A 20,001-nucleotide genomic window follows, 5' to 3' on the forward strand; every position below is an offset into this window, starting at 1 on the left:
ACCTCACCACCCGCAGACGTCCTGTCACCCAACTAAAACAATACAATAACTTGCATCAAAGCCCAATCGAAAGCTACCCTCGAACTCCCACCTACTAACCATCCAAAAGAAAGCCCGCAATGAGCAGATCTACTAAATCTACTAACGAGCCGTATACGACGTGTAAACTCCCCGACTACATAACAGACCCTGAGCCGTCCAGTACTCGCCTATACAAACGTTACATAGATCTCCGTGTTACGTTTTACCACTCCTTCCAAATCATCGAGCATCTTCCACTCCCCCTTGCGTTCCATATCTCTTCGCCCTCGGCCATTCGTATCTGGTACCCGCTTATTAAGTTCCATCACGGCCGAAAACCAATGTCGCCAGAAGGCAGGGTAACGTAAACTTAAAAGCTCGTACTTTTGCAGTCCAGTGACTTTTCTATCTCACTTTGTAATTCGGTCACTATGCCAAAAGAACCCGTAAATCACACTGTTCATATTTCAGTCCACGTTCAGTGATATTGCAGTGAATCCATGAGCTCAATAATGTTTCGTACAAGCCGGCCGGAGTGGCCGAGCGGTTAAAGGCGCTACAGTCTGGAACCGCACGACCGCTACGGTCGCAGGTTCGAATCCTGACTCGGGCATCGATGTGTGTGATGTCCTTAGGTTAGTTACGTTTAAGTAGTTCTAAGTTCTAGGGGACTTATGACCACAGCAGTTGAGTCCCATAGTGCTCAGAGCCATTTGAACAATTTTTTTTTTGTTTCGTACATCAGTAAAAATAAGGCACTTTGCATCGAGAGATAATGGAACGATTTCCGATACGGTGGGGATAAATGATGGTAGCTAGAAAAACTGTGTCTCAAGCACGATACTGCCAATATCTTCAAAAAATTCTTTATGAACATCAAAACAGCATCTGCTGGATACACTGGCATCACAGTCCAAATGATCAAGTTTATTATTAACTACTGCCTTCATAAAGAGATACCTTCAACATCTCCTTGATCGTAACCGTTTTCCCTGAGGCCTGGAAACACGGAATTGTTAAGCCAATACACGAGATGGACGCTGGTATAGCAAACTCTGACTAACTCCCCATTTGTGTTCTTCCGGCGGTATCCATGACCGGAGAATGTATGGCCCACGACCCGAAAACCACTACTTCAGTACAGATAAACTATCAGACGAATACCAATTTCCAAAACTACTGCAGCACAGCATCTGCCCAAATAAAAACAACAGCCGATCTGAAAGTAACCAAGGATAGATCGGAACCGACAGTCAGGTTATTTTAGATTTAGAACATCCTTTGACCCTGTCGACTTAGATATTTCACTTGGGAAACTTAGGAACCGAAATTTTTCTCTACTATCACTGTAATGATTTCACTCGTACCTGACGTCTTGCCAACAATGCCCAATTTCTACGCAGATCAATTTGAAGCCAGCTACAGACAATGTCAGTACTGACCTGTGTGTATAATGAATATGAGTATAGAATATAGGGTTAAGACTCAATCCATTCAAAACCCTAGCGGACCTGCTTGCTCATTCTAGGCTCATGAGCTCGAAGTATCTGGAATCCCTACTATCTTTAAATCGGTTAAAAATAAATTCCTCTCACTCGGCAAAACTCTATGAACAATAACAGATGAAAATCTAAATTGGGCTGAGCACACAGCTACAATGTGCAAGAAGGCACCAGCATCACTGCAAACCCTATAAAAACTTAACAGATCCTCCCCTTCCAACCTACAAAGCGTGTAAAACCTATGGCAAGTAAAATAGCTCGATAAAACTTGGACCGTATATAGAATGAACTAGTATAGTACAGTACAGTTCAGAAGGTAACTGGAAGAAATACACAATGAGACGAACAGAAGTGACAGTTTTATTCTAAGACTGTAACTACACTGAAGTCGCCGTGATTAGTGATGGTCCCCTGGACATTAGAAAAGGTGGGATACGGTTCTTAATTGAGTGTGTGATTGCCAGGGGTGGCGAAGCAAGCTCTGCAACGAGGGCCCACGTCCGCCTCAAGGTTGGTGAGCAGTTCTTATGATAGGGTATTGCATTCCTGCACCAGCGTCGTGGACAACTGTTGGATGTCCATTCGTGCAAGTAGCGTGCTTCAGTACGTCTCCCCAACACACCCCACACGTGGTCGTTGGGATACAACTTGGGGAAACAAACAGGACAGTCCATTCCTCGAATATCCTCCACCTGTGCCACTCGATTCGGTCGTGCATTATTGTCCCTAGAAACGAAGTCGGTGACGAATACATCTCTCCAAAGACGCAAATGGGAAAGGAATACAGTGTCATAATAACGCAAACAGGTGAATGGTACCGTGTTCAAATACTTGGGGGTCAGTACGCCCTCGCAAGATTATGCATCACCTCATCATCACATCTGGACCACCAAGCTGGTCATGCTGGACAATGCTGGCTGTAGCCTCATAAAGCGTCAGGTGAGAACTCGTAACGCACTCAGCAACGTTGTCTGACATGATCGTTTTGGTGGCCCAGGTGTTAAGGTATGGGAAGGTATAATGTTGGGAGGGCGTATTGACCTCCACAGGCTTGAACACGGTACACCCAACAGTATTGTGACCCTGTATCCCTCTTGTGCGTCTTTTCAGGGATGCATTCGGCCCTCACTTCATTTTTATAGATGACAACGCTCAGCCGCGTCGAAAACGTAGATGGAGAATCTCTTGAAATGAGAGGATATCTACATCTACATCCACACTCCGCAAGCCACCCGACGGTGTGTGGCGGAGGGTACTTTGAGTACCTCTATCGGTTCTCCCTTCTATTCCAGTCTCGTATCGTTCCTGGAAAGAAAGATTGTCGGTATGCCTCTCTGTGGGCTCTAATCTCTCTGATTTTATCCACATGGTCTCTTCGCGAGATATACGTAGGAGGGAGCAATATACTGCTTGACTCCTCAGTGAAGGTATGTTCTCGAAACAAAAGCCCGTATCTAGCTCTTGCAGAGTCTTCCACTGGAGTATCTGTCATCTCCGTAGCGCTTTCGCGATTACTAAATGATCCTGTAACGAAGCGCGCTGCTCTGCGTTGGATCTTCTCTGTCTCATCAACCCTATCTGGCACGGATCCCACATTGGTGAGCAGTATTCAAACAGTGGGCGAACAAGTGTACTGTAACCTACTTCGTTTGTTTTCGGATTGCATTTCCTTAGGATTCTTCCAATGAATCTCAGTCTGGCATGTGCTTTACCGACGATCAACTTTATATGATCATTCCATTTTAAATCACTCCTAATGCCTAATCCCAGATAATTCATGGAATTAACTGCATCCAGTTGCTGGCCTGCTATATTGTACCTAAATGATAAGGGATCTTCCTATGTATTCGCAGCTCATAACACTTGTCTGCATTGAGATTCAATTGCCATTTCCTGCTTACCATGCGTCAATTCGCTGCAGATCCTCCTGCATTTCAGTACAATTTTCCATTGTTACAACCTCTCGATATACCACAGCATCATCCGCAAAAAGCCGCAGTGAACTTCCGATGTCATCCACAAGGTCATTTGTGTATACTGTGAACAGCAACGGTGCTACGACACTCCCCTGCGGCACACCTGAAATCACTCTTACTTCGGAAGACTTCTCTCCATTGAGAACGACATGACGAATGTACTGGCCTACTCATTCCCCCGAGTTAAATCCCTTCGAGGACATGTGCGTTTCGCTGTGGAAGACGTATTTCAGCACGTTCCACATGTTCCAACAACCATCCGGCAGTTAACTGCGCTGTTCACAAGAACTCGTCACCAGCGTTGTGGTGGACATGGGACCACGTTTCAGAGTACGCAATGCAGTCCGTGGTGGTCGTACACGCTATTAAGAACACTGTATAACATTTCGTAATGTCCAAGAGCCCATCATGAGAGACGGTGACTTCAGTGACACTATTTTCTATAAATGAAACCATCATTTCTCTTCGTCTCTTTATGCGTTTCTTTCAGTTTCCTCCAGTACTATACTGTAGCAATTGTTCCTGTGTACGGTCCAAGTTTCATAGAGCAAAGTTACTTTGCAGTGACACGCCATGAAAAAGTTCTGCACGTCAGTGTAAATGGAAACGCTGGTACTTCAGCTGTTGATTACAGTTGTAGTATCCTGCGAGGTTCTTTCTCAGGAAAACTAAGGGCGCTTAGAATTGACGCTGAACGCCTGTGTGTGACAGGTCTGTAAGGGTCGACTTTTTGATCTCATTCTGTAACAGGAGCTCGATCCCTGGAGGTGAGCCGCAGCAGAGCCCACCGCAGAGCACTCGCTCACGAACATTCCTCCTCCCTGCCGCCCCCAGTGCTCCACTTCCTATGGCCTACGCAAGAGCACGTTGCCTGCTTACCCAGCGTGCGGCAGATCGAACCAGAGGGACTTTCAAACAAGCCCCTAGAAGCTCCGAGCCCAAAGGCGAGAGATAAGTGGCAAGCGCCGTACGACACATCATACACAGCTATCCTGGCTCCGTCTGCTCTAGCATTTTGCCAACGTAAAAAACCCCTCAATTCCTTTCTCAACCTTAATTCTGTTGCCTGAACAAAACAACAGGAACAATTGTTTACATCAAAGCAACATCTCTTCCACCTGGCTCCTTCATTCAGTCGGCTTTTACAACAATTCCCTCTCAATAACAGAAACCCGACACTTGAACTATCTCCCTCACTATATTAGAAAACTGTACGACATTTGCTTCAACAGACGATTAATAACATACGTATTGAATCAGCAATAATGTCTGGCTTTGCCCTGTACGCTCCTCTTACCCCATAGCACTGAGTGCCATTCTTTCCCAAAAAAATATTTACCATTTCCCAGAGCCCTTGAGTGCTCCATCTAAATTTCTGCCCCTTTGAATTCTCCCTATCAGAGAAGTATCAGTTTTTTACAACCATAAGTGTATTGCGTACCTGCTACCATCACTACCATTGTTACTATTACTATTACTATCAGCAGCAGCAGTACCATTAGCGCTTGAATTAAAGCTGTCAGCTCTTAATACTGTTTTCATCTTATCGTTAGATACATATATATTTTGTTTCAAAAATTTTTTAGTTCTATTACTACCAGCTTATTACCATTTATGATATTAAAATAATTTTACTTTTCTTAGTAACTGTAATGTAAAGACTGCTGTGTGAGTAAGTCCCTGGTACGATGTAAAAGGGGTGTGAAGTCCCTAATCTCGTTAACTTAAATAAAAAATAGAAGAAATAAATAAACTATTTTCTAGCTGTTCTATATCACGGCAGAATACTCAGAAAGTATATGACGTTTCTCCGGCTCCTAGGGCAAAACACGTCGAAAGAGGCAGGCGACGTACTTTATTTGTTTGTTAAAATTTCTCTTTTTCTTTTTTTCATATCTCATTCTCCAGGCTACTGCGTACCGGTTCTCCATCTCGTGGTCACGCGTGCTACCCAAGGGCGACCTCAGCGTCATCAACCAGCCAGGCATTGATTACTACAACAACCTCATCAACGAGCTGCTCGCCAACGGAATTCAACCTGTGGTAAGGGACAGTCACTTTTTTCTCATAATCGATCACTCCTGAATGACTATCCAGTTCCGAAATGTACCACACCGTTGCTAGTTATTATTTCACTGTACGTTCTGCCCTCGTCGAATATTTTAATAAATATAACCAAGTACTTGGGCCGAGGTTTGAGAATGGGGCTTGGAAGCTTAGAAGTAATAGAGAAGTGTATGACAAAATTGTGAAAGTGGGAGACACTATGTGGAAGAGAAGAGTAAGCTTTTACGCCCATGTGAAAAGAATGAATGATGAAAGGCTGACAAAGAAAATATTCATGTTTTTTGACAAGAACCCCAGAACCCAAATTACCTGGTTCAAAGAAGTCAAAGCAGACTTAGAGGAGATGGGTATAGGAGAAGATGATATAACCAACAGAGACTTAATGAGAGACAAAATTCAACATTTTGAAGGATTTGAAGTGAAGAAGAGAAGAACTGGAGGAACATTGTGGACAGAAGACCGAAGGGAGCAGCACAGATAGAGGATGAAGACATATTGGCAGAAGAGAAAAGAGGAGGAGCGCAATAGGAGAAATGTACATTGAAAAATAGTTGTTTAACGCGGTCCCTAGACGGCCAAAATCGGAATAAAAAAAATAATCAAGTATACACACCAAGTAAGACAATTTTCATCCAGTACTCTTTTGGAACTGATATCGGTCCTCCATAAGCCGTGAAGTATTCAAAAGCATTATGTGATGTTGATGCACACAACATTCGTCTGCACAATATTCTTCGATGGCAGACATAATAAAAGTCGTCAGAATAGCCCCGAATCCTACTGTCATAAATTAGTTATATTCAAGTGCTGTACGTCACTAAGAGCAACAGTTTTTAGTATGCTTGTCCAATAGTTTAACCCGTTTGGAAATTGTGCACAAATTATCATTTTTATTTCTGTTTGTAAAACTGAATGGCGCTAGGAGTAGTACTCATAAAATTGTATTTATCACCACGGTGAATAAAGATGTAGGATTAATACGTGTGTGTTTGCAGTCAGGTGGATGTCTGCAGTCGTGGTACACAGTGAAACCCCTTGCCGCCGGACCGCGTCACGTCGGTAGACGAGCCAAAGCGAAGTTGTGCAACCTATTGATACAGTGCAGCATTCTGCAGCAGTTAATGCACTTTCTGCATTTGAAATGGAGGAACGCCGCTCTAACAATTCGTGCTGACGTGGTGTATCATCGTATCAGACAAGTGTTAAGTTGAACCTTTCTGGTACAATAAAACTAAGTGCCGGACCGAGACTCGAACTCGGGACCTTTGCCTTTCGCGGACAAGTGAAGATTAGAAGGTAGGGTACGAGGTACTGGAGGAAGTGAAGCTGTCAGTACGGTTCGTGAGTCGTGCATAGGTAGTTCAGTTGGTAGAGCACTTGCCGGCGAAAGGCATAGGTCCCGAATTTTTAGCATCGGTCCAGCAGCAAGTTTTAATCTGCCACGGAGTTTCACATCAGCGCACACTGCGCTGCGAAGTGAAAATTTCATTCTGGAAACATCTACACCGTTTTAATCTGCCAGGGATTTTCGTGTCAGCGCACTCTCCGCTGCAGAGTGAAAATTTCGTTCTGGAAACCTCCCCCAGGCTGTGGCTAAACCATTTCTCCGCAATATTCTTTCTTCCCGAAGAACTAGTGCTGCAAGCTTCGCAGAAGAGCTGCTGCGCAAGTTCCATGTCAGCGTACACACCGCTGCAGAGTGAAAATTTCATTCTGGAATCTTAAGGTGGCGCTGATGTTTCGACTGTGGTCGATCTGGATGTCGATGCCGGAGTTACAAATCATGTCTATGTGGAAAACCGAAAATCGGAGGACACACTGTTGCTCGAAGACTGGTACATCATAGTCTAGGCGAGTCTGGGAAAAGCATAAAATACACTCCTGGAAATTGAAATAAGAACACCGTGAATTCATTGTCCCAGGAAGGGGAAACTTTATTGACACATTCCTGGGGTCAGATACATCACATGATCACACTGACAGAACCACAGGCACATAGACACAGGCAATAGAGCATGCACAATGTCGGCACTAGTACAGTGTATATCCACCTTTCGCAGCAATGCAGGCTGCTATTCTCCCATGGAGACGATCGTAGAGATGCTGGATGTAGTCCTGTGGAACGGCTTGCCATGCCATTTCCACCTGGCGCCTCAGTTGGACCAGCGTTCGTGCTGGACGTGCAGACCGCGTGAGACGACGCTTCATCCAGTCCCAAACATGCTCAATGGGGGACAGATCCGGAGATCTTGCTGGCCAGGGTAGTTGACTTACACCTTCTAGAGCACGTTGGGTGGCACGGGATACATGCGGACGTGCATTGTCCTGTTGGAACAGCAAGTTCCCTTGCCGGTCTAGGAACGGTAGAACGATGGGTTCGATGACGGTTTGGATGTACCGTGCACTATTCAGTGTCCCCTCGACGATCACCAGTGGTGTACGGCCAGTGTAGGAGATCGCTCCCCACACCATGATGCCGGGTGTTGGCCCTGTGTGCCTCGGTCGTATGCAGTCCTGATTGTGGCGCTCACCTGCACGGCGCCAAACACGCATACGACCATCACTGGCACCAAGGCAGAAGCGACTCTCGTCGCTGAAGACGACACGTCTCCATTCGTCCCTCCATTCACGCCTGTCGCGACACCACTGGAGGCGGGCTGCACGATGTTGGGGCGTGAGCGGAAGACGGCCTAACGGTGTGCGGGACCGTAGCCCAGCTTCATGGAGACGGTTGCGAATGGTCCTCGCCGATACCCCAGGAGCAACAGTGTCCCTAATTTGCTGGGAAGTGGCGGTGCGGTCCCCTACGACACTGCGTAGGATCCTACGGTCTTGGCGTGCATCCGTGCGTCGCTGCGGTCCGGTCCCAGGTCGACGGGCACGTGCACCTTCCGCCAACCACTGGCGACAACATCGATGTACTGTGGAGACCTCACGCCCCACGTGTTGAGAAATTCGGCGGTACGTCCACCCGGCCTCCCGCATGCCCACTATACGCCCTCGCTCAAAGTCCGTCAACTGCACATACGGTTCACGTCCACGCTGTCGCGGCATGCTACCAGTGTTAAAGACTGCGATGGAGCTCCGTATGCCACGGCAAACTGGCTGACACTGACGGCGGCGGTGCACAAATGCTGCGCAGCTAGCGCCATTCGACGGCCAACACCGCGGTTCCTGGTGTGTCCGCTGTGCCGTGCATGTGATCATTGCTTGTACAGCCCTCTCGCAGTGTCCGGATCAAGTATGGTGGGTCTGACACACCGGTGTCAATGTGTTCTTTTTTCCATTTCCAGGAGTGTAGTTATGAACCAGTTTTCAGTATCTTTGCTGACATTTTGTTCATGAAATAGGTCGCCGTCTGCTGCGAGGATATGCTGAAAAGCAATGACTCCTAATTTTTCATGCGAAAAATCTTTAAGCTTTTTCAATAAAACAAAAGTTACCAGTTGTTGAAAATACCCTACAGTTGTAAAGTTCTTTTATTATCACACGACCGGTTTCGGGTTCTTATAAGCCCATCTTCAGGTGTCATAACTTGGTGCTGTGACCCCCGAGCGCCGCGGTGTACGTGTACAAGGCGCGGTATGCTACCTACGAACAAAAAAATGGTTCAAATGGCTCTGAGCACTATGGGACTTAACAGCTGTGGTCATCACTACCCTAGATCTCAGAACTACTTAAACCTAACTAACCTAAGGATATCACACACATCCATGCCCGAGGCAGGATTCGAACCTGCGACCGTAGCAGTTGCACGGTTCCGGACTGCGCGCCTAGAACCGCGAGACCAGCACGGCCGGCACCTACGAACACAGCGTATGGTGGCTGAAGATGGGCGTATAAGAGTCCGAAACCGGTCTGTGATAATAAAAGAACTTTACAACTTACATAATGCTCAGTTGCAGATGTTCCTCCAACACGGTTGTTCGTAAAACAAATGTTATTAACGTTCTAAATCTTTATTCTTCACGTCTGCATATTTATTTCTCAGAATAGTCATCCTGGCGAGGAACACATTACTCCCAAGGATGGACCAGGTTATTAATACCGTCACTGCAGAATGTTTCACACAGTTGGCGGAGCCGGAACCTCACCTCTGCTTACACCGCTTCCTCGCTATCAACGTGAAGTCCTCGAAGTTGTTCTTTGAAGTTTTGTAAGCAGATGAAAATAGGATGCGGCCAAATCAGGACCGTATGTAGGGCGACCGATGACAGTGAAACCAAAGCATTGCACTGTTGCTGTTGTCGCACCGCTCGTGTGGGATCTAGCATTGTCATGATGAAGGAGATTGTTCTCTGTGTATGGACGAACTCTTCGAACTTCGTGCTTTCAGTTTTCTGAGGGTCTCGTAGTACGTTGCAGAGTTTATGCTGCAGGCACGAATGTCAAATATGGCACACCTTGAACATCCTTGGAGCACGACTGCCTGCTGATGGCGTCACGATTTTTTTTTGTTTCTTTTTCGTTTTTTGGCCTCGGTGATCCTTTGTGAGGGAACTCCATTGCTGCTCTTTTGTTTTTGGTGTGAAAATGGTGAACCCAGCTTTCATCACGCTGTTGTAAAGGTGCCCATAATCCTCACTCTCAAAACGAAAAATAATTTGTCGACACATGTCGGATCTCCCACGTTTTGTATTGGGTATTCGGGGCAGCCACTGCGCACACGGTTACCTGTACTGCAGCTCTGCAGTGACGGCCAGTACACACTCCCAGTTACCTGAGAGCCGTGTCTGTGTTATCCGACAATTTTCTCTGATGTATTCATCAACCCGATTCCGATGAGTCTCGTCGGTTGCCGTAAGCCAGTCGTCCACTCCCAACAGAATCACACACGTTGAGGTCAGCACAGTCGTTCCCTTCATTACGAACAAAAACAACCAACGTCGCGCACTACTGATGTCGACACAATCATCACCGTACACAGTTTTCATTCTTCTACGTATTTCCATTGGAGGCACGTTTTCCGCTGTCAGAAGCTCGATTACAGCACGTTGTCTCTGATGCAGTGACACAATTACATTATACAGCGCCATATAACACGCTATAATCCGGAGTCCTCTTGCGGCAGAGGGTTGCAACTTGTCAGCGAAGTGAGACAGTCGACCGGACCGATAAATGTGCATGAGACGTAATACCTCGGCCAGTATTGAGAACAGAATAAAAGATTGGGTTTTATGAGCGCGCCCTCGTGAAATAGGGAAATGCAGACACTTATCCAAAGAGCCATAAGACCCGAGACAGTACCGGAAATGTAGCAGTTGTGTCAGGACAGTGCAGTTGACTTGTCTAACTACCTAATCACCGTGGATGAATCCTGCTTGTATTGCTGTCATCCTGAAGACAACGAACGAAGCAAACGGTATAAACATGTCGAGTCACCATTGCAGCGAAAGGCCGACCATCATCGGAAAGCTGATGTTGAACGTCTTTCGGGACTGTCGTGGAGTGGTGCTAACAGATTTTGCCTGTAAATACCAAACAGTGATAGGCGCGTACTATCTAAATATCCTGACGAGAGTACGTGAAACTGTTAACACCAAAAGTTGCGGGAAGCTCTCTAAGGGGGTGTTTGTTGGTTGGTTGGTCGGTCAGGGGGAGGGGACCGAACGGTGACGTCACCGGTCCCATTCGATTAGGGAAGGATGGGAAAGGAACTCGGCCGTGCCCTTTCAAAGGAACCATCCCGGCATTTGTCGGAAACTATTTAAGGAAATCACGGAAAACCTAACTCAGGATGGTCGGACGCGAATGCGAGTCCAATATGCTAACCACTGCCCCTGACTCTGTGGGGTGTTTGTGATCCACAAAAACGCCCCGGCGCATTCTGCACATGCTGGTTCTCGGGGCTAGCAAAGTTTTCCTCATTGTCCGTATTCCCAAGAAATGGTACAGAATACTTTCTTCCTCTTTCCTCGGATGAAGAAACTGTTGCGTGGCAGGCATATCCAAAATGATAACGAAGCGATTTTTTATTTTCTTGAACAATCAAAATGTGAACTTCAACAGCCAACGCCTCCGTCCTTGGGAAAAATGTCGCACCTGGAAGGATGAGTTTGTAGATAATGCGTAACGCCAAGTTTCACTCTCATAGCTTGACTTTTTCGAAGTGATAAGCAAAACCCTATGACTGACCTTCGTAAAACGAAATACGTTCAGTTATCAGCATTGTATGTCACTGCAGAGATAATTGAATTTGTAACACTGTTCTTTATATTTGTACAACCCGTACAGTCAGCTATTCACATATCTTTCTTTATGACTTACGTTGATGGGAACGGTATGTGTTCAAATAAAGTCCACTGCACCAGATGAAGTCTGCGTTCTAACAGAAACAACTGGCTTCAGTTCAACACAAAGGATACGAGGAACCTGTAACAAGTACCATAAAAACATAAAAAGGATGTATTACTGACTCCTTTTTCCACATCAAGGTCTTTTCTTTCCATATTTTGGAGCAGGAAGTATTGACCAAAACAAGACAGGAAATGTATAGTAAACATCGGGTCTAAAACGCATACTTTACGAGCTATGAGCACTTGCTCCTCGTCGTTAGTGTGAACAGACTCTTCTCCTGAACAAGCGCTCATAGTTCTCATAGTTCTCTAGGTAAGCAGTTTATAGCCCTTGTTTACTAGACATTTATTGTTTTTGTCTAAGAAACCTGTCCCTAAAGTTTATTGGTGTTTTCTTAGGCCGCTATGTACATTATGTTCACCTACCTAACTGCCGATATGTCCACCTTTGGGACGCATAAAAACGGCGACTCCTCGTGGCATGGAAACAATGGGCCCTTGGCAGATCTCTGGAAGAAGTTGCCACCACATCCGCACACACAACTCACTTAATTCCAGTAAAATCCGGGGAGATGGGCTAGGAGTCCTCACGTCACATTCAATCACATCCCAGATGTGTTCGATCGGGTTCACATCTGACGAGTTGGGGGCCAGCACATCAACTGGAACCCGCCACCGTGTTCCCCGAATGACTCCACCAAACGCCTGGTCTTGTGACATGGAGAATTATCTTGTTGAAAAATGTCACGTCGTCGGGAAACATGATTGCCATGAAGGCTTGTAGTGGTCTACAACCATTGTACGATACTCCTTGGCCGTCATGGTGCCTTGCACGAGCTCCACTACACCCGTGAATGCTCGCATCAGTGTTTACCGGAGCGTAATGGAGCCGCCATCAGCTTGTCTCCGTTCCGCAGTACAGGTGTCAGGGAGCTGTACCCCTGGAAGACGACGGATTCGCGCCCTCCAAACGGCATGATGAAGAAGACCGTGCAGCGTTCTGCCACTGTGCCAAGACCAGTCTCGATGATCACGTGCACATTTCAGTGGTAGTTACTGATGTCGTGGTGCATTGGCACCTGCATCGATCGTCGGCTGCGGAGCCCTACCGTCTGGTGTGTTCGCTGCACTGTGTGTTCAGACACTCTTGTACTCTGCCCAGAATTAAAGTCCAGTGTTAGTTCCGCCACAGTTCGCCACCTGACTCATTTCATCTGTAATGAGTAGTGGCCGCCCAACCTCTAGACATGGTTTCACCTTAGTTTTGCCACGTGTTGAAGACATTCACCACAGCACTCCTCGAACACCCGAAAGGTCTTTCCATCACGGTATGTCCTCGGTGAACCTCAGACAGATAGCGTCCCTGACTACCAGTCTATTCTGTGAGCCGCGCAGGGTAGCCGCGCGGTCTGAGGCGCCTTGGCCTCCTTCGAAGGTTCGAGTCCCCCCTCGGGCATGGGTGTATGTGTTGTCCTTAGCGTAAGTTAGTTTCAGTTAGATTAACTAGTGTGTAAGCCTACGGACCGATGACTTCAGCAGTTTGCTCCCGTGGGAACTTACCACAAATTTCCAATTTCCATTTGTGAAAACGATATATCAATAGCACTTTTCAAATCCGTAATATCTGCGGTACAAGTTTTATGTGAGACATCAAATATATTATCAATTAAGTCGGAACTCATCAAATACAGTGGAATGTCAGGTCTTAAATGGCTACACAGGATAATTGAAATGGCCTGGGATTCGGGACAGGTTCCATCAGACTGGACAAAAGCAGTAATCACACCAATCTTTAAACATGGAAACAGAAAAGATTGTAACAACTACAGAGGTATCTCTTTAATCAGCGTTGTGGGTAAAATCTTCTCAGGTATTGTTGAAAGGAAAGTGTGAGTATTAGTGGATGAAAATCAGTGTGGGTTTAGGCCCCTTAGAGGTTGTCAGGACCAGATCTTTAGCTTACGGCAAATAATGGAGAAGTGTTATGAGTGGAACAGGGAATTGTATCTATGCTTTATAGATCTAGAAAAGGCATATGACCGGGTTCCTAGGAGGAATTTATTGTCTGTTCTACAAGATTATGGAATAGGAGGCAAACTTCTGCAAGCAATTAAAGGTCTTTACATGGATAGTCAGGCAGCAGAATTGACGGTAATTTGAGTTCTTGGTTCAGAGTAGTTTCAGGGGTAAGACAAGGCTGCAACCTGTCTCCACTGTTGTTCATATTATTTATGGATCATATGTTGAAAACAATAGACTGGCTGTGTGAGATTAAGATATGTGAACACAAAATAAGCAGTCTTGCATATGCGGATGACTTAGTTGTGATGGCAGATTCGATTGAAAGTTTGCAAAGTAATATTTCAGAGCTAGATCAGAAATGTAAGGACTATGGTATGAAGATTAGCATCTCCAAAACGAAAGTAATGTCAGTGGGAAAGAAATATAAACGGATTGAGTGCCAAATAGGAGGAACAAAGTTAGAACAGGTGGACGGTTTCAAGTACTTAGGATGCATATTCTCACAGGATGGCAACATAGTGAAAGAACTGGAAGCGAGGTGTAGCGAAGCTAATGCAGTGAGCGCTCAGCTACGATCTACTCTCTTCTGCAAGAAGGAAGTCAGTACCAAGACTTAAGTTATCTGTGCACCGTTCAATCTTTCGACCTACTTTGTTGTATGGGAGCGAAAGCTGGGTGGATTCAGGTTACCTTATCAATAAGGTTGAGGTTACGGGTATGAAAGTAGCTAGGATGATTGCAGGTACTAGTAGATGGGAACAATGGCAGGTGGGTGTCCACAATGAGGAAATTAAAGAAAAACTGGGAATGAACTCTATAGATGTAGCAGTCAGGGCGAACAGGCTTAGATGGTGGGGTCATGTTACACGCATGGGAGAAGCAAGGTTACCCAAGAGACTCATGGATTCAGCAGTAGAGGGTAGGAGAAGTCGGGGCAGACCGAGGAAAAGGTACCTGGATTCGGTTAAGAATGATTTTGAAGTAATAGGTTTAACATCAGAAGAGGCACGAATGTTAGCACTGAATAGGGGATCATGGAGGAATTTGATAAGGGGGACTATGCTCCAGACTGAACGCTGAAAGGCATAATCAGTCTTAAATGATGATGATGATGATGATGATCAAATATATAGGGTGTATCACCTAAATTTGCCACGTCATAGTATATTTCTGAAATGAAATAAATGTGAAAAATGCAGTTGGCCAGGGATGCAACTATGTTAGGGACTCTTACAGTCGTCAGGAATACACAGTCTCTACAAGTAAACAAATATCATTTTCAACCCAAAAGTTATGCTTTTTTAAATGGTACATGTTCATTTTTTCTACCGAAATGAAAATCAGAGGTACAGGTAGTAGGCATTTCAAACTTGGTTTCAGTGCTCTAAACCTTATATCTTGTGAAATACTTTAAATAATGGAAGCGATGCCACTGTTTCTGTCGTGATGCTGTAATGCAGTAATGTTGTTGCTTGGACTGTCCCGGGGCCTTGTGTAGGCCCATACTTGGTCTGGATATCACGGCAGAAACTGATGTGCCATTACAATCCTTTAAAGTCTATGTATTTCACGAGGGACGAGGTTTCGAACAGTGGAAACATCATCGCCACCTGCACCTCTAGTTTTCATTTCCTCAGAAGTATACTTGTGCCCTTTAAAAAAAACGTAATTTTGCGTTGAAAATGGTATTTGAGACATTTATGGATTGTGCATGTCTGCCCATTGCAGGAGTCTCTGGCATAGATGCATCCCAATACAGAGAGAGAGAATAACTGTTATATTAACGGTGTTCCTAAATTACGGGATTGGACGTGATCGGCAATGCAGAACAGAGACAGTGTTAACATCTCAGAAATGAAATTACATTAAGATAACTGACAATGAACTGTGAAGGGAGCTCTCTGCCTGATACATGGAGAAACGTACTTTTGCTACAGGTGACGATGTACCACTGGGACCTACCCCAAGCGCTGCAGTACCTCGGTGGGTGGGTTAACGAGATCATGGTCGACTACTTCGCGGACTACGCCAAGCTGCTCTTCGACAATTACGGAGACAGGGTAAGTTCCCGCGAGGCAGCGCTCGTGGCTCACCTGCGGCGCCCTCGGCTCACGAGTGTCTCTGGGTGGGCAGGTGAAGTGGTGGATCACGTTCAACGAGCCCGTCATCATCGTCTGGGGCTACGCCATCCCCGGCATGCCGCCTGGCCTTCCGGCGACGGGCGTCGGCGACTACCTGGCGACGCACACGCTGATCAAGGCGCACGCGCGCGTCTGGCACCTCTACGACGAGCAGTACAGAGCGACGCAGAACGGTTCGTCCACTTTCCTTTAAACCTGTCTTCGGTTTCTGATACTGATAGTTTGTTCCTTCTTGATCAAATCCGGTATGCTGAATGCTCTGTGTACATGTGTCTACATATCTACATACAGGGTGTTTCAAAAATGACCGGTATATTTGAAACGGCAATAAAAACTAAACGAGCAGCGATAGAAATACTCCGTTTGTTGCAATATGCTTGGGTCAACAGTACATTTTCAGGCGGGCAACTTTCGAAATTACAGTAGTTACAATTTTCAACAACAGATGGCGCTGCAAGTGATGTGAAAGATATAGAAGACAACGCAGTCTGTTGGTGCGCCATTCTGTACGTCGTCTTTCTGCTGTAAGCGTGTGCTGTTCACAACGTGCAAGTGTGCTGTAGACAACATGGTTTATTCCTTAGAACAGAGGATTTTTCTGGTGTTGGAATTCCACCGCCTAGAACACAGTGTTGTTGCAACAAGACGAAGTTTTCAACGGAGGTTTAATGTAACCAAAGGACCGAAAAGCGATACAGTAAAGGATCTGTTTGAAAAATTTCAACGGACTGGGAACGTGACGGATGAACGTGCTGGAAAGGTAGGGCGACCGCGTACGGCAACCACAGAGGGCAACGCGCAGCTATTGCAGCAGGTGATCCGACAGCGGCCTCGGGTTTCCGTTCGCCGTGTTGCAGCTGCGGTCCAAATGACGCCAACGTCCACGTATCGTCTCGTGCGCCCGAGTTTACACCTCTATCCGTACAAAATTCAAACGCGGCAACCCCTCAGCCCCGCTACCATTGCTGCACGAGAGACATTCGCTAACGATATAGTGCACAGGATTGATGACGGCGATATGCATGTGGGCAGCATTTGGTTTACTGACGACGCTTATTTTTACCTGGACGGCTTCGTCAATAAACAGAACTGGCGCATATGGGGAACCGAAAAGCCCCATGTTGCAGTCCCATCGTCCCTGCAGCCTCAAAAAGTACTGGTCTGGCCCGCCATTTCTTCCAAAGGAATCATTGGCCCATTTTTCAGATCCGAAACGATTACTGCATCACGCTATCTGGACATTGTTCGTGAATTTGTGGCGGTACAAACTGCCTTAGATGACACTGCGAACACCTCGTGGTTTATGCAAGATGGTGCCCGGCCACATCGCACGGCCGACGTCTTTAATTTCCTGAATGAATATTTCGATGATCGTGTGATTGCTTTGGGCTATCCGAAACATACAGGAGGCGGCGTGGATTGGCCTCCCTATTCGCCAGACATGAACCCCTGTGACTTCTTTCTGTGGGGACACTTGAAAGACCAGGTGTACCGCCAGAATCCAGAAACAATTGAACAGCTGAAGCAGTACGTCTCATCTGCATGTGAAGCCATTCCGCCAGACACGTTGTCAAAGGTTTCGGGTAATTTCATTCAGAGACTACGCCATATTATTGCTACGCATGGTGGATATGTGGAAAATATCGTACTATAGAGTTTCCCAGACCGCAGCTCCATCTGTTGTTGAAAATTGTAACTAATGTAATTTCGAAAGTTTGTCTGCCTGAAAATGTACTGTTGTCCCAAGCATATTGCAACAAACGGTGTATTTCTATCGCTGCTCGTTTAGTTTTTATTGCCGTTTCAAATATACCGGTCATTTTTGAAACACCCTGTATGTGTGCAAGTCAGTTTGTGAGTGTGTGGAAGAAGGATCGGTCAACTCACCTCATGTCTCCCTGTGAGTGCATTCTTCCACTTCTTTTTACTCACTTTCTTGACTGTAAATACGTGTAACTCCCACATCAGCATTTCTTGTTTCTCTCGATCACATTTGATTTTTCGGACTCATTTTCTCTACCACACTTCTCAGATTTGAATGTTTTATTCGATTAAATTTACGATATACTGTGAGCACCTGTTGCAAACAATTCGAATTTGCGCCAGGGTTTGTGCGGTGTCTCAAATATGCAACTTCATTCAAAATAATTGATGCCGTTGCAGATACAGCCGGCCGGTTTGGCCGTGCGGTTCTAGGCGCTTCAGTCTGGAACCGCGTGACCGCTACGGTCGCAGGTTCGAATCCTGCCTTGGGCATGGTTGTGTGTGATGTCCTTAGGTTAGTTAGGTTTAAGTAGTTCTAAGCTCTAGGTGACTGATGACCACAGATGTTAAGTCTCATAGTGCTCAGAGCCATTTGAACCATTTGCAGATACATTTAGTTAAGACAATCTTCCTGATAGCCTGATATGCTAGCAAACTTGGCCACATCGGCACTTAACGCTTTTCTCCAGTTTGGAGAAATATCGCTGTTCAAATGTCAGAACTATCCAGGTAAACAACATCTCAGTCTTATTCTCAATAGTTCTCTCGGCTGGGCTTTTTTTAACTTGTTTCTCTCTTTCATCTCATGTTTGCTGTGCTCTCCCCAAACTTCTATCAACATTTACTCGTCCACTGACTATTTCTTTCTCTTCTTAATAACCACAACTAATTGATGCCCCAATATTAATTGTTATCTGAACACTACCATATTTACTTATATAGCCATGTTTTTATTAGTTTATATTGAATTATCTATAGTGCGATATGTAATTTTAACAGAACTTTGTCAAAATTATGATATTTAATATTCGTATTGTCTTATTTACTGGTTTCATAGCAGCCCTCCCTTTTTTTATTTTTTTATTGTTTTGCTTCTACTATCTATGTTGTTTCACACATTATTTTTCTGTTTCTGCCAATTTTGTTCTTTTGGTCACAAAAGAAAATTTTTTGTTGTCCAATATCCTTCCCCTACAGTTCTTTTTTGAGCTCTGATCCCAAGTTCTGCTGATCCCTCCATCCAGGAGACCAAACAATGGATGTTTGTTTTCACAATCATTTCATTTCCATTTTCTATTTATATCCAAATTAGATTTACCTTTCCTCTCACAATTTTTTCGTATACGTTTCAATTAAATATAGGTTTTTTCTTTACATTATACCTATTATTTTTAAACCATATTTTATATATCTCTTATCTCTCTGGCTTATACCTCGTTATACATTGAAGCACACACAGTATACTGACCCAGATTTGTCTTTCAAAAGGTACATTTCTCGTTATGGATACTTTTAGTTAAAGCACTGCTGAATTTAGCTGAGTCAAGCCGTCGTTCTGCTGCAACGTTTTCCAGATAGTTTCCTACCTGTCAACTTCAGGCAGAGTGTCGGGTTCGTGTCCTCTCCGTGTTTTATAGATGCTGGATCGCAGGCTTCTCTGCCTCGTGTTCGACGGCGGCGGCAATCACGCGCCTCCGGGAGGGGAATTGCGGTCCACGGGGCGGGATTGTGGGTGGTGGAGGGGGGGGAGTGAGGTTTCGACGTCGCGGCCGGTGATGGTGGGGGCTTCCTGCGTCCTGGCCCTGCTTTCGCCGGTTTCGCATTCGAGCATTCTTGTCGTATTTCTGTTATCGACTCATACCACGCTGTGCTAAGTTGGAAACCGCTATCTCGGTTGACAAGATTGTAATGGACTCGCATCTACACAGCCTCTTTAAAAACCGAATCCCAGATCAAACATATGGTTTTCGTTGAGATTGTATTCCGCCACTGCAGGTTTCTCCGTTTGGCCTAGGTGAACGCACCTAACGTGTTCTGAGCAGCACTGCGATTCACATCACTGAGTCTGACCGAAGTAGTGTTTGCCACACTCGCAGCTGATGCTGTAGACTCCAGCTGTCTGTATTCTAAATATGTCCTTCACAGGGCCCAGCATATTCTTGACTTTGACTGATGAGCTACAGATGGTTTTAATGTGCTCTTTTCTAATATC

General features: G+C 45.6%; 1 protein-coding gene across 1 annotated transcript in view; it reads left to right on the forward strand.

Annotated features, from left to right (window-relative positions):
- LOC126095344 (myrosinase 1-like) overlaps window positions 1-20,001 on the forward strand; it is a 102,327-nt gene that overhangs the window by 27,346 nt on the left and 54,980 nt on the right. The window contains exons 3-5 of the mRNA XM_049910149.1: window positions 5,408-5,542; window positions 15,822-15,944; window positions 16,018-16,198. Of these exons, the coding sequence (XP_049766106.1) occupies window positions 5,408-5,542; window positions 15,822-15,944; window positions 16,018-16,198 (439 nt within the window). The remainder of the gene's footprint in view (window positions 1-5,407; window positions 5,543-15,821; window positions 15,945-16,017; window positions 16,199-20,001) is intronic.

This window comes from Schistocerca cancellata, chromosome 8, assembly GCF_023864275.1.
Source record: "Schistocerca cancellata isolate TAMUIC-IGC-003103 chromosome 8, iqSchCanc2.1, whole genome shotgun sequence".
Lineage (NCBI taxonomy): Eukaryota > Metazoa > Arthropoda > Insecta > Orthoptera > Acrididae > Schistocerca > Schistocerca cancellata.